This window comes from Oncorhynchus masou, chromosome 13 (assembly GCF_036934945.1).
Source record: "Oncorhynchus masou masou isolate Uvic2021 chromosome 13, UVic_Omas_1.1, whole genome shotgun sequence".
NCBI classification, from domain to species: domain Eukaryota; kingdom Metazoa; phylum Chordata; class Actinopteri; order Salmoniformes; family Salmonidae; genus Oncorhynchus; species Oncorhynchus masou.
This window is the reverse complement of record NC_088224.1, coordinates 53,229,085-53,241,257: the sequence shown is the minus strand read 5'-3', so window position 1 is coordinate 53,241,257 and position 12,173 is coordinate 53,229,085. Positions and strand designations below refer to the sequence as shown.

At 42.4% G+C, this 12,173-nt stretch overlaps 1 protein-coding gene across 2 annotated transcripts in view; it reads left to right on the top strand.

The window, feature by feature from the left end:
- Positions 1-12,173, top strand: part of LOC135552572 (protein phosphatase 1 regulatory subunit 37-like) — a 50,659-nt gene that overhangs the window by 22,079 nt on the left and 16,407 nt on the right. For both annotated transcript variants that reach the window (XR_010457481.1, XM_064984275.1), the window contains exon 2: positions 11,308-11,405. Coding sequence is in view for 1 of the 2 variants with exons in the window: in XM_064984275.1 (XP_064840347.1) it covers positions 11,308-11,405 (98 nt within the window). In the remaining variant the exon portion in view is untranslated. The remainder of the gene's footprint in view (positions 1-11,307; positions 11,406-12,173) is intronic.

Genomic DNA, 12,173 nt, shown 5'->3' with positions numbered 1-12,173 from the left:
TCAGGTGACTTTCACTTTCCATCGTGCACTGACTGTCATTCCATGCTTTGTCTACCACGCTAATTTGTGTCGGCCATTGCAGAACGGTAATATTAATTGACATCCGAGATCAAAGTTATCTTTCAGAAGAGATGATTTACCACAGAACATCAAGAGTAATATGCTGTTATCGTCAAAGCAGCATTCAGTTGTTCCCCCTCGCTTTCTTTCCTCCTCCTCCCTCCCATTTGATTGAAAACAACGCTATCCTCTGAAGTTTCAGTCCTACATGCGGTCCGCAGATGACTCGGATGCTCTTGCTAGTGCAGACTGTGTTCATCTGTGGTAGCTTGGCTGAGTCAGGGACACCTGGACCCAGTCCTAGTCCCTTCAGACACCGTGCCCAGCATAGAATGAGTAGAATGGACATGGCTCTAAAAATCTACAGGGGATTTCAGTGTCTGCTCAATAGAAAAGCATTGCTCCACGTGTAGAACTCTGAGAATCAGCCTAATTCTTACAGGTGTTTGATCAACTAACATTCAAACATTGACACGGCCGGTCCACCTACCACAGAACATTGCTTTGAATCTACCAAATTTAATTCTATGGCACCCAGAGACTGTCCCTCCCAGCACTGATAAGTGTCTCCTCACTCCCCTCTACACTCCTCCCAGCTGTGGTGAAAGGGGGAAAACGCAGAGGAGGAAGGAAGGGAAGGGGAGATTGACACAAAGGGAGAAATTGGGGTCAGACTACACTTGGAATCATTTAGGATGCAGCTAGCTTGCTCAGTAAACTCTTCTGAATGAGTAGTCGCGTAGACGTACTCCAGAAATGCCATTTTCCCCTCTGTAAAAATATTCAGTGGGAAGCTTTAGGCTGTATCTAGAGGTAAAAGGAGGCATTACTGTCAGCTTAAAGGTCAAATTTGTTTACAGCCTGATTTAGATGACCGCTACAGTGCCATCTGAAAGCATTCACACTCCTTGATTTTTTTTAAAAGCCGGAATTAAAATAGATTTAAATTGAGGTTTTGTGTCGGTGGTCTACTTACACTACCCCCATAATGTCAACGTGGAAATATTTTTTTAATGAAATGTTTACAAATTAATTAAAAATGAAAAGTTGAAATGTCTTGAGTGAAAGTACTCAACCCTTTGTTATGGCAAGCCTAAATATGTTCAGGAGTCAAAATTAGCTTATGTCACATAAGTTGCATGGATTGTTGAATAACTACCTCATCACTGTACCCCACACATACAACTATCTGTACGGTCCCTCAGTCGGCAGTGAATTTCAAACACCGATTCAACCACAATACAAAGTGTTGTGTTTGGGGAAAATCCAACGCATCACTGAGTGCCACTCTTCATATTGTCAAGCATAGTGGTGGCTGCGTCATAATATGGGTATGCTTGTCATTGGCAAAGACTAGGGAATTTTTTTTTAGGTTAAAATTAACCGGAATGGAGCCAAGCACAGGCAAAAACCTGGTTGTCTGCTTTCCAACAGACACTGGGGAGACAAATTCACCTTTCAGCAAGACCGTAACCTAAAACACAAGGCCACTGGAGTTGTTCCTGAGTGGCCGAGTAACAGTTTTGACTTAAATCGTCTTGAAAATCAATGCCAAGACTTGAAAATTGCTGTCCAGCAATGATCACCAATCAACTTAAGAGCTTTCATAGAATAATGTACAAATATTGTGCAATCCAGGTGTGCAAAGCTCATGGAGGATTACCCAGAAACACTCACAGCTGTAATCCCTGCAAAAGGTGATTCTAACGTGTTGACTAGGGTGCATTTCATTGTCAGTAAATTTGCCAAAAATAAATGAAAACATGTTTACACTTTGTATTTATGCGGTATTGTGTGTAGATGGGTGAGAAATAACTTTTTAAACATTTATTCTGAATTCCGGCTGTAACACCATGTGGAATAAGTCAAGGGATATGAATACTTTCCGAAGGAACTCGGTTAAATGACCACATAGACTGGCCCAGAGCCATGTACAGTGCATTTTGAAAGTATTCAGACCCCTTGACCTTTTCAACATTTTGTTACGTTACAGCCTTATTCTAAAATTGATGCGAAAAAAGTTTATTTAATCCATTTTAGAATTCGGCTGTAACGTAACAAAATGTCAAAAGTCAAGGGGTCTGAATAGTTTCCGAATGCACTGTATTCGGAAACTTCCCTGCTGGCCTACCAAGACCAGAAACACAATAGGGACGACGAGGCCCCAGGAGAAGCGAGCGTGTTCTGCCTGTTTCACCAGATCTCACTTTAATGGCCTCTAATTGTTTGTCCTCTTCATATGTCAAGGATTATCCCTAGCTAAGGTGTGTGCGCGTCAGTGGATTGGCCTACCCATAAGGTAGCCCTTACAATATGATCAGATGGTTATGATTTGATTAGGATCCCCAGTAGCCAACGCCAATGGCGACAGCTTGTCTTACTGGGGTCCGACAAAAAAACAGACAAATACTTTTCATCCATTTCAAACATTAACAGACATTTAAATATAACATTTAATTTAAAGACAGATGGTGAGGTAGGTCGTGTGGGAAAGGCTGACCTTTGGTTGGTTTGACCACTTGGGGTTTTACGTCAGTACAATATGACAAACTATGTCCCATATTCGACACAGTATATTTGACTTTCAGCTTGAGTCTTTGCTGTGTGCTTTATGTCTCCTCTTCAGTTGTGTTCAGAGGCACGTTTTCAAAGCCACATTTTCCTGTGCCTGTTGAGGCCTAATCGTAAAGTAAAAGAAGAATGTTATGAGACTACTCTCCCTTTTGGCCTGTGCTTTCGTTCTAATTCTCCCAACCTGGCTAGTTAGTGCAAAGGCAGTGGTGGCAAAAGTACCCAATTTGTCATACTTGAGTAAAAGCTTAAGATACCTTTTTAATAGATACGGACTTAAGTGAAAGTAACCCAGTAAACTACTTCTTGAGTAAAAGACTAAAAGTATTTGGTTTTAAATGTAAGTATCAAAAGTAAATATTATTGCTAAAATATACTTAAGTGTAAATAATTTCAAAGTCCTTATATTAAGCAAACCAGACAGCATCATTTTCTAGTTTCAAAAAAGTAATTACGGATAGCCAGGGGCCCGCTCCAACACTGACATTGTTTACATCGTTTTCATTTACAAATGAAACGTGTTTAGGGAGTTTACCAGATCAGAGGCTATAGGGATGACCAGGGATGTTCTTTTGATAATTGTATAAATTAGACCATGTTATTGTCCTGCTAAGCATTTCAAAATGTAGTGAGCACTTTTGTGTGTCAGGTAAAATGTATGGTGTAAACAGTACATACTTTTCTTTAGGAATGTAGTAAAGTCAAAGATATAAATAGTAAATTATAGATACCTCCAAAAACTGCTTAAGTAGTACTTTCAAGTATTTTTACTGAATTGCTTTCCACCACGGTGCGACGGGATCAGGGCCAAGTGTCGAACGCTTTCTAGGCTAATTCTATGCCGCACCCTCGGTAGAAATGCCGCCTTCTACCCTCTTTCTCAGTTCCCTGCCTGTATTCCCTCCGTTCTTCACCCCTGCCTCACTTCCACATCTGCTTACCCTCTGTTTTCCTCCTTCCCCCTGTTTTTCTCCCCCTGAATTCTGTGTATTGACTCAGGGTTGAAGACTTATCTAATCAAGATACTTTTTTGTGTGTGTGTGTGTATGTATGTATGTATGTATGTATGTATGTATGTATGTATATATATATATATATATATATATATATATATATATATATACATACATACACACACACACACACACACACACACACACACACACACACACACACACACACACACACACACACACAAAATGTATATGTGGACACCCCTTCAAATGAGTGGATTCTGCTATTTCAGCCACGCCCGTTGCTGACCGGTGTATAAAATCGAGCACACAGCCATGAAATGGGTTTTCATGGCCAAACAGCCACACACAAGCCTAAAATCATCATGCGCAATTCCAAATGTCTGATAGAGGGGTGTAAAGCTCGCCGCCATTGGACTCTGAATCTGGGTTTGGTGGATTCCAGGATAACGCTACCTGCCTGAATGCATAGTGCCAACTGTAAAGTTTGGTGGAGGAGGAATAATGGCTGGGGGCTGTTTTTTATGCTTGAGGCTATAGGCCCCTTATTTCCAGTGAAGGGAAATCTTAACGCTACAGCATACAATGACATTCTAAATGATTCTGTGCTTCCAACTTTGTGGCAACAGTTTTGGGAATGACCTTTTCCTGTTTCAGCATGACAATGCCCCCATGCACAAAGCGAGTTCCATTACAGAAATGGTTTGTTGAGATCGGTGTGGAAGAACTGACGTCAACCGCATTTGAACGCCTTTGGGATGAATTGGAACGCCGACTGCGAGCCAAGCCTAATCGCCCAACATCAGTGTCCTACCTCACTAATGCTCTTGTGGCTGAATGGAAGCAAGTCCCTGCAGCAATCTTCCAACATCTAGTGGAAAGCCTTCCCAGAAGTGTAGAGGCTGTTAATAGCAACAAGGGGGGGACAACTCCTTGTTAATACCCATGATGTTGGAATGAGATGTTCGACGAACTGATGTTCACTTACTTTTGGTCATGAAGTGTGTTTTAGTGTTTAATTCAAGATGATTCTTCCATTTTTAGTTTTTTTCGTGTAGATAAAAAAGACATCCGTTTTAATCAAAATTCGTAACACGAGCTTCATAAACACAACAATATGCAATAGCATATATGAAATTATTTGGACTGTTTTGAATGTTGACGTCCAAATCATGTCAATGGCTTGAAGGGGTCCCTCAAGGCCATTCTCGTGTTAATTTACGTGTTGTAGGCCTATTGATTAGAATCAGCAAGCTAAGCGGTTTTATGAAGGCTGACGGTTTTATGAAGGCTGGCCAATACCTACAGTAGTGTTGTAATCGCATAGCAGCCCCAGAGACTGACTGTACAGGTTCTCTCATATCTTTTGTTCACGCCTCGCCTGGCCACCTCACCACCGAGGTGAATTCTGTCATTTAAAAAAAACACATGTATCCCAATCAGAGGCCGTCTGTTGATGAACAACGTTAGCTTGAGCTCATAAAATATGGTTCAATTATTCCTGATGGCATACATTTAAATAGGCCTAACTGCGTAACAAAGAAGAATAATGAATAAGAATGCAAATGTCCTCCCTTTTTTTTGACAAATAACTTATCTTTCACAACAGCGCCAACAAATCCCACAGGTATTTTTTTTATGGCCTTTGTGCAAACAGGTTATTAATGCCGGCTATAGGTAATCCTGTTTGGGTTGTGCCTGCTGCCTGCACATTTTTTTGTCTTTAAGAAGGGGTAAAATGGTGTATTTGGCACAGTTTGGCTTGTCCTCAGAGCTCAGACAGACAGCATCTCCCTTTCAAGCTGTATGGTGGTTTTAGAAGTCTTGTTTAGCTCCAGAAATTGTGCAATACAGCTCACCCCCACCTTCTCCATACAGTCGGGTTTGTGCTGTAGGATTGGAGGATATTACGATCTAATTGGAAATCAACTGTGTTTGACGGAAATCAACTGTGTTTGACAGACATCGTTGACAGCAATGAATGGAAGCAAGTCCCTGCGGAAATGTTCCAACATCATCTAGTGGTGATGTTGGAGCATATCAAATTTTTTTTTTTTTTTTTTTTTTTTTTTTTTTTTTTTTTTTTTTTTTATACACATGATAGTTTTACCTATTTTAAACTAGACTGGCACTGCCAGAGTTGGGCAGCAGGCAGCTCACAGCTTGGCGACATGCCAAATGGCCTACCTATTTATTTTTCAATAAATATGTAGGTAGACTTAGTCTACTATTAATGCAATAAGTATGCCTACAATGTAGATTGTAGACAGCGGAGAGTGCCAAAAGATGCATTTTCCCTTCTTGTCGCCATTTTATTTGAATGCTTCGACCAACAAGTCAACATATCTTTCATGATCAACATTCAAGTGAATTTGGACGACCGTAACAGAGTTTTATATCTCAGAAAGTTGTGTTTTGTGAATAGGCCAAGTAAAAACATGATATGGTAATAATGAGAGAGAACCAACAATTACAAGATAGAAAAATCGAATGGAAGTTTAAACAAACGTGACAAGTTTCTGGCCTCCACCTGACCAATGTTTTAGGAAAATCCTTGCAAACCAAACAGACAGAATTATAAGACTAGACTACTGTCAATAAAATGTGCAGTTAACGTTACTTGTTGTACAAGTTAAACAGATGTGGATTTATTGTGGAAGTGTTTTATTCATATCCTTCAATTATGCAACCGGCATTACATAAGCTCTCACAGCAGCGCTTATGGGAACAAAAAATAAATGTTGCCTATAAAAAAATACAAAATAAAACATTTTAAGCTACAAAATAAATAAAGTTAACAAAATATGTATGACAAACTTATTTTCACTTATTTTCACAAATTTATTTGGTTGAGACACAACAGAATATTCTAGCCTGGCTACATTTATTTTGAATAAGATGCATCTGTCAATAGAGGCTTTGAAAATGAAACCGAAAGTGCAATAAAGAACCATTTGGACTGTTTTTCTTGTCATTTTATATTAATCTACCTAAAGGTTTCTGGCAAGGAACACAAGAATGTTCACCTTTTTCTGTCTTTAATAGACTACGGAGTGGGGTAACAATATTACCTGCTGTGAGGTCTACTGAAAACAAGTTCAGACGGAACGCTTTTTCCACAGATGTAGACGGTATTTGAGGGCGACGCTGGCCAAGAGCAGAGAGCGACCCTCACTACCCTGCCAGTGGGTCATCATCTCCTCCGATTCCATTTTAGTGTAACTTTGCTTAGCTCTCCCAAGAGACTGCCCAGTTACATCTTCTGTGGTCGACTTGCACGCTCGATCTCAGTTGAAATTGTTCTTAATCACCACTGAAAGGGTCTCGTATCACACTGTTGGCTTACAACGTTTGGTACCAAATCATCGTTCAAAGTTATCGTTACCACATATCACCATATGATTGGTTTATTTATTTATTTGCCCACAAGAAAATACAATATTGAATAGACAATTTCCACATTGTAGTCTAATTATTTAGACTTTAATCTGTGGTTTGAGTGACAGGACAGGCTGCATTACAGATTGTTTACTGCGTTGCTAGGCAAGGACGATCTACCCCCCCCCCGCCCGCCCCGGGTAGGGATTTTTTTTACGATACAATCGTATATCAACGATGTTTGGACAGGTCGATGGGGTGACGTGTCATTCCAGGCATCAACCAACCCTATTGTGCTGCTTAAAGGTGAATTAGTGCTCCATGCTGTTTGCAGTAAAACTCTCAGATTACTGGGGGATGGGAGTGGCCCAGACTTTATGACCCTGTAGCTTTTATAGCACATCTTTACCTGCTGCTATTTACCTTGAGCTGTTTCCGGCCAGGGAAGCTGTGTGGTACACAGTGTGGCCCTGGCTTCTCAACAGAACACACTCTCCCACTCCTAATCCAGTGCCTTACTTGCTGAGAACTGGTTTTCTAGAGGACTGAGAATGGGTAACGAAGTGATGATGTCGTGTGAGGCGTGCTCTGAGAACCAGGGGAGTTTCTCCACCTCTGGGCTGTTGGAATGTGCTACCTTCCTGCGACTCACGTCTCCCCCCCCCTTGGAAAGAGTGTACACTCACTCCTGCTCGACAACAACCCTCCTGCTCGACGACAACCCTGCAAGCTAGGCCTAATGCTTTCCCAAGGTCACGTTGTACACCAAAGCATGCACGCACACACACACAGAGTGTTGACAGGAGCTGACATGAGCCTCAGGGCTGTTGCAACAGGAGCCACAGGGAAAGCTGAACTGAAAGGGTTTGTGTGCAGGGTGTAATTGGGGTTAACAATTGAACATTTAAAAAAGCAGGTAGCAGTATTAATTCTACATGAAAATGTTCACTGTCCTGACCATTCGGAGGATGTGCGATATGTCTTTGAATCTGCTGTAACAATGTTGGGGGAGACACACAAGGAGGCTACACTTTGTAGAAGGAAAGCAAGCGATATGTTCTATGGTGAAGTTGAGTGTTTTGGGTGTGTTCTGTTTAAGGAATGGTCTTAATGTGAGGGAGAGGGATGGTGAAGGTGATTTCACAATCTGCTTCTGGATATTTGTTTTTGAAGGGAGATGCTCGATCTCTGTCAGTTTGAGGAGATCTCATAAGAGACACTGTATTGTGTTTTGGAGACGGGCGACTATTGAGACTGCTTTATTGAGTTGCTGCCTGCCCTGGATGTCCAGCCAGGTGATTCTAATACAATACAGCCCCTCCTGGATCAACAGGTGTGTGTGCACACACACACACACACACAGAGGTAGACAAGGCACACACACACAACGCACACACACTCACTCTCCTTTTCAGACGCATGTTGTTTTGACTGCTTTTTAAAGCCTTATCCCTCTGTCGTCTGCTCCGCCGTATCCAGATCAGTCCTGATATAGCACAGCCTGGGTCTAACAGTTGATGCCCTGAGCCTTTTTCCCAGTGTGCGAGTGAGTGGTAGGTGTGTTGCTTAAGCAGCGCAGCTCTGGCTCTGTGTGCTTTCCAGGGCCCTTTTAGAGCAGCCTGCCAGGCTGTTGTTCATTCAGTCTGCGTCTGATGGCAGGCAGGGCAGAGCCTCATGATGCTGATCACTGGTTGGGCCTGTCTGGCCTGCAGGAGAGCTTTAGTTCTGCTTCGATCTGAAATGGACTATCTGTTTTGAATGCATGCGTTCGAGGGAAAGCTTAACAACTGCACTACTAGGTGTCGAGAAGCGTGTCGGACGTTTACTTACACTTAAGTTGGGGTCATTAACTCGTTTTTCAACACCACCAAAACTACAGTTTTGTTAACAAGACATTTGTGGAAAGTCGGTTAGGACATCTACTTTGTGCATGACACAAGTCATTTTTCCAAATATTGTTTACAGATTATTTCACTTATAATTCACTGTATCACATTTCCAGTGGGTCAGAAGTTTACATACACTAAGTTGACTGCCTTTAAACAGCTTGGAAAATTCCAGAAAATTGTCATGGCTTTAGAAGCTTTTGATAGGCTAATTGACATAATTGGAGTCAATTGGAGGTGTACCTGTGGATGTATTTCAAGGCCTACCTTCAAACTCAGTGCCTCTGCTTAACATCATGGGAAAATCAAAAGAAATCAGCCAAGACCGCAGAAAAAAATATTGTAGACCTCCAGAAGTCTGGTTCATCCTTGGGAGCAATTTCCAAACGCCTAAAAGTACCATGTTCATCTGTACAAACAATAGTAATCAAGTATAAACACCATGGCACCATGCAGCCGTCATATCGTTCAAGATAGAGATGCGTTCTGTCTGCTAGAGTTGAATTTACTTTGGTGCGAAAAGTGCAAATCGATCCCAGAACAACAGCAAGGAGGCCTACAAACCTGACTCGGTTACACCAGCTCTGTCAGGAGGAATGGGCCAAAATGCACCCAACTTATTGTGGGAAGCTTGTGGAAGGCTACCTGAAACGTTTGACCCAAGTGAAACAGTTTAAACGCAATGCTACCAAATACTAATTGAGTGTATGTAAACTTCTGACCCAGTGGAAATGTGATGAAATAAATAAAAGTTAAAATAAATCATTCTCTCTACTATTATTCTGACATTTCACATTCTTAAAATATTGTGGTGATCCTAACTGATCTAAGACAGGACATTTTTACAAGGGTTAAATGTCAGGAATTGTGAAACTGAGTTTAAATGTATTTGGCTAAAGTGTATGTAAACTTCCGACTTCGTGTGTGTGTGTGTATTTATGTATGTATATATACACACACACATGCACACTTACCCCAGTGCCTGTGTTTCTATCTCTGTAACACACAGTGTTGATGTCTGATGGTGCTCCCTGGTCATGAGTTATTTGGGCTGTGATTTGGAGAATATGGAGGCACGCCGAATAACATGTTTGCACACATCCGTGCTCTCTCGGTCTCTTTAACATACACACGCTTGTAGACACAGTAAGCCTAACTGTGGGATGTCCCCTGGAGACTCATTGTAGTTGTTCGATTGTCACTTGACCATGGAGGGGTTAGAATGACTGAAATCCTCAGGTTTCTTCAAAGCCACTAAGGACAAAGGGTTATCTGTGTGTTGTGGATGCGTTTCAGAGGGTTTTGATGGGTGAAGATCCCAAGCTACAAAAATACCACAGCACCGCCCTGAATGTCTGGTTAAACCATACTGTATAGAGTCGAACTGCACGGAGTCTCTGTGCATTGAATTTCTTTCTTCAACGTTCACCGTCTTCAACAACCCGTAGCCTGGTCCCAGATCTGTTTTGTGCTTTTGCGTGATCCATCGTCATTGGCAAGCTGAACATGACCATTCCATTAGGAGTTGGCAGGAGAGCAGAAACAGACTGGCACCTAGGCTAAGAGGATGACCGTCCTGCCACTCGGGAGCGGGACTAGAATGACAATGCGGGATTCAGATGAAGGGTGGGGAAGGAGAGCGGGAGGAAGGCAAGAGAGGGGACATTTTGTCTCACCTTAGCGTAAGTAGCCAAACTGCTGATGGCAGGACAAAATATCAGACCTTTATGTCTTGTGTGCGCACACAGACTCGCAGCATATGCATACACTTGAGACACACTCACACACACCTGTCTCTTTGTCTGCGCATCTTTCATTAGTCTGTCTGAGCTGAAACAACGGTGCTGGATCTAAACCTCAGTCGTCTGAGCAGTTAGCCCTGAGAGCGAGGGTCTAGGGTGGCAGTGGGTCTCTCACACACACATACACGTGCGCGCTGGACTCTGTAGAAAGCTGCAGTACAGAGGCACCTCGGAGGGTCTCCACTGTGTGCCCCTCTCTCCACTGATGAGCCAGATGCAGTCTGAATACTCACCAGCCATTTATAGCCGAGGGGATCCGGTTGGCTTCGTTTCCTGTCCATTAGCTAAGCAGATTGCAAATCCCATATACTTACTGTGTCTCAAAATACCACATGCTCTCCTTGTGTATGACTCACTCAGCCACCAAGGGAGATGTTTTTTAATGTGTGATATCGCTGAACGTTTTTGATAGATTTTCACTCGCCAGTTGCATGTGTTTTTTTTAAATGTTTTTTTTATATAGAGGTGAGAAGGTAGCCAGGTAAATGTGAGAATGTTATGTCACCATGTTGTCAATCGTACTGTGCTATAATGTCTGTGACGCAAACTGATGTCGTCAACAGGCCACCTTTTGAGTATCGACGTGTGTGTAATCATGTTGTCACCATGTTGGTCTAACTCTCTCTTGTTTTTCAGCCCAGAATGTGACAGTGGATGAGATTCTCTCTGCCTACAGACAAGCCTGCGTGAAACTCAACTGTAAACCCATCCCCAAAGTGCTTAAACAGATGCAGGTAAACATGAATGAAATACACACACACACATACAGATATAGACCTCATATCCAAAGAAGAAACCCACTCAGGTTAGCCCGAACAAAGTGTAGGCTTTTAATAGTTTGTGGATCCACAGTAACACACACTCGCTCTCTCACACATTCTCCATGCCACTATTTCAGTAGCCTAATAACAGCACTGAAACACTAGACTGAATTCAGGCTTTCTTAGCTTTTAGTCTTGTCGTGGAGCTGGATTAAGCCTGTATCTGGACTTTTAAATCCCCAACACCATCACCACCTCATCAAAATCTGGTACCAGTGGAACCCTCTCTCACCCTGGCACCCAATCAAACACCACCTGACCTCAAACCACCCTGCTGGGGCAGCTCACTCACACCCACCGTGGGGATTGTCATGGAGCTAGCTGGGCTTTGCTGACAGCAGCAGGGGGATTTATGTGCTGTGTCTGTCTGGTTTGTTGATGTTTGTTGTTTTCCATTTGCTCGGTCTTGTGCTCTAATCCCTAATAAAAAGTAGCTCCTGGGGTCTGATAGGGAATGTTTTCTTTTTTTAAATACCGGTGCCGTGTGTGTGTGTGTGTCCACACATTAACGTGTTAATGCAAGAGTTGGCATTGTTTGTTTTTCTTTCAGTTGAAAGCCTGTTATGTAGACAGTTTGTCTTGGCAACAGGAATGAATGGAGAAACCCGTGAAAGGCCTTTTTCACCTCAAGTGTCTGGGCAGAACAAGGGGAGGGCTCATGGCTGTTTGTACTGGACTTAT